We start from the raw sequence: 1206 nt of genomic DNA on the forward strand, positions 1-1206 counted from the left end.
AAACAATTTGGCCCGCGATCATCCTCTCAAAGCATCAACCCTATACGGTCAATTTTGTACAAAAGCTTGACCAAAGTTGCCCGCAAAACTCCAGCAAATTGGCGGGGAATTTGCGACAAGCTCTGAATTGACTGTATATCCCACGGAGAAAAGCAGGCTTCACTTCCAGCCGTCAATGGCGGTGCCGCTGCTTGCATCGGGGACGCGCGGTGTCGATTCTCCGATGTCCCTTTGCTCACTATGAACGAGCCAGTAAATGTGGTACGCAATAATACATTGCACGGGCATTGCAATAGGTTAGCTTGATATTCTATGTTTGATTTGCTGAAAGCTTTGAGCGAACGAAGGAGATGCCATTTTGGGCCAATCTGGTCTTCGATGCCTTTCTTGTCCGTCCTGATTTCAAAGCGAACAGGGGCACAGAAGGCACAAAAGAGTTTCCCGTGTAGATATCTTCAAACAAGACGCTCTCGCATTGCAGTTTCAGACCCACGCCTGCGATGAACATTCAAAGGCGATGCGACTCTGATGCATCAAGCTGTTTCACACAATACTGATTCTCGAAATTTCATACGCTCCTCTTTTGATTTTTTGAGAAATTGAGTATCTTGACCAGGTTGGAAATATCAGGATCGGAGAGCAAAGTCAAGTGTGCAAAATTCTACGACTTCAGATAATTTCACATGGTGTTGTTTCATGAAAAGGCGTGATCGAACAACAAAATCACAAACAACACGATTCCGCCACCAAAAAGCTTCAAAATCAAAAAACCAAAAGCAAATCGTGCGCGCTGCACATAAACTGGAGAGGATGGTGTGAGAGGTCTTGTACTCAGTAGCTAGGGTACAATTTACTTTCACTTCCTGCGCTAAACCCTTGAAGTCACTACAAGAATAAATTGATTTTCCGCGAGGAATTTTGGTTTCAGATTCACGGAAAATCACGTGATCACTATACATCGTGTACAGCGCTGTACACCCCATCCCGTGTACACCTTCTCCCAGACGTGTGCCAGCGGGTGAGGACCCAGGAATGCGCCTACAGAGGTATCTGATGTAAATTCCGACGTTTTGTTGGCGGGTTTTTAGGGCACTAAACGACACATTCACAGCACCTACAGTAGTGCAAAATGTGCGTGACATTGAAGGCTTTCGTTTAAGCTAGCGTTCAACCTCATAGCACCAATACTTCCTGAGATAATGGGAT

At 45.4% G+C, this 1206-nt stretch overlaps 1 protein-coding gene across 1 annotated transcript; it reads right to left on the reverse strand.

The window, feature by feature from the left end:
* Window positions 1-159: 159 nt before the first annotated feature.
* MELLADRAFT_94882 (uncharacterized protein) lies at window positions 160-983 on the reverse strand (the record flags this gene model as incomplete). Its single annotated transcript, XM_007417523.1, has 3 exons — window positions 160-234; window positions 344-469; window positions 684-983. The coding sequence occupies 3 exons, from the start codon at window positions 981-983 to the stop codon at window positions 160-162; spliced, it is 501 nt and encodes a 166-aa protein (XP_007417585.1).
* Window positions 984-1206: the final 223 nt, after the last annotated feature.

Source organism: Melampsora larici-populina (genome assembly GCF_000204055.1).
Source record: "Melampsora larici-populina 98AG31 unplaced genomic scaffold MELLAscaffold_74, whole genome shotgun sequence".
In the NCBI taxonomy this organism is placed as follows: Eukaryota; Fungi; Basidiomycota; class Pucciniomycetes; order Pucciniales; family Melampsoraceae; genus Melampsora; species Melampsora laricis-populina.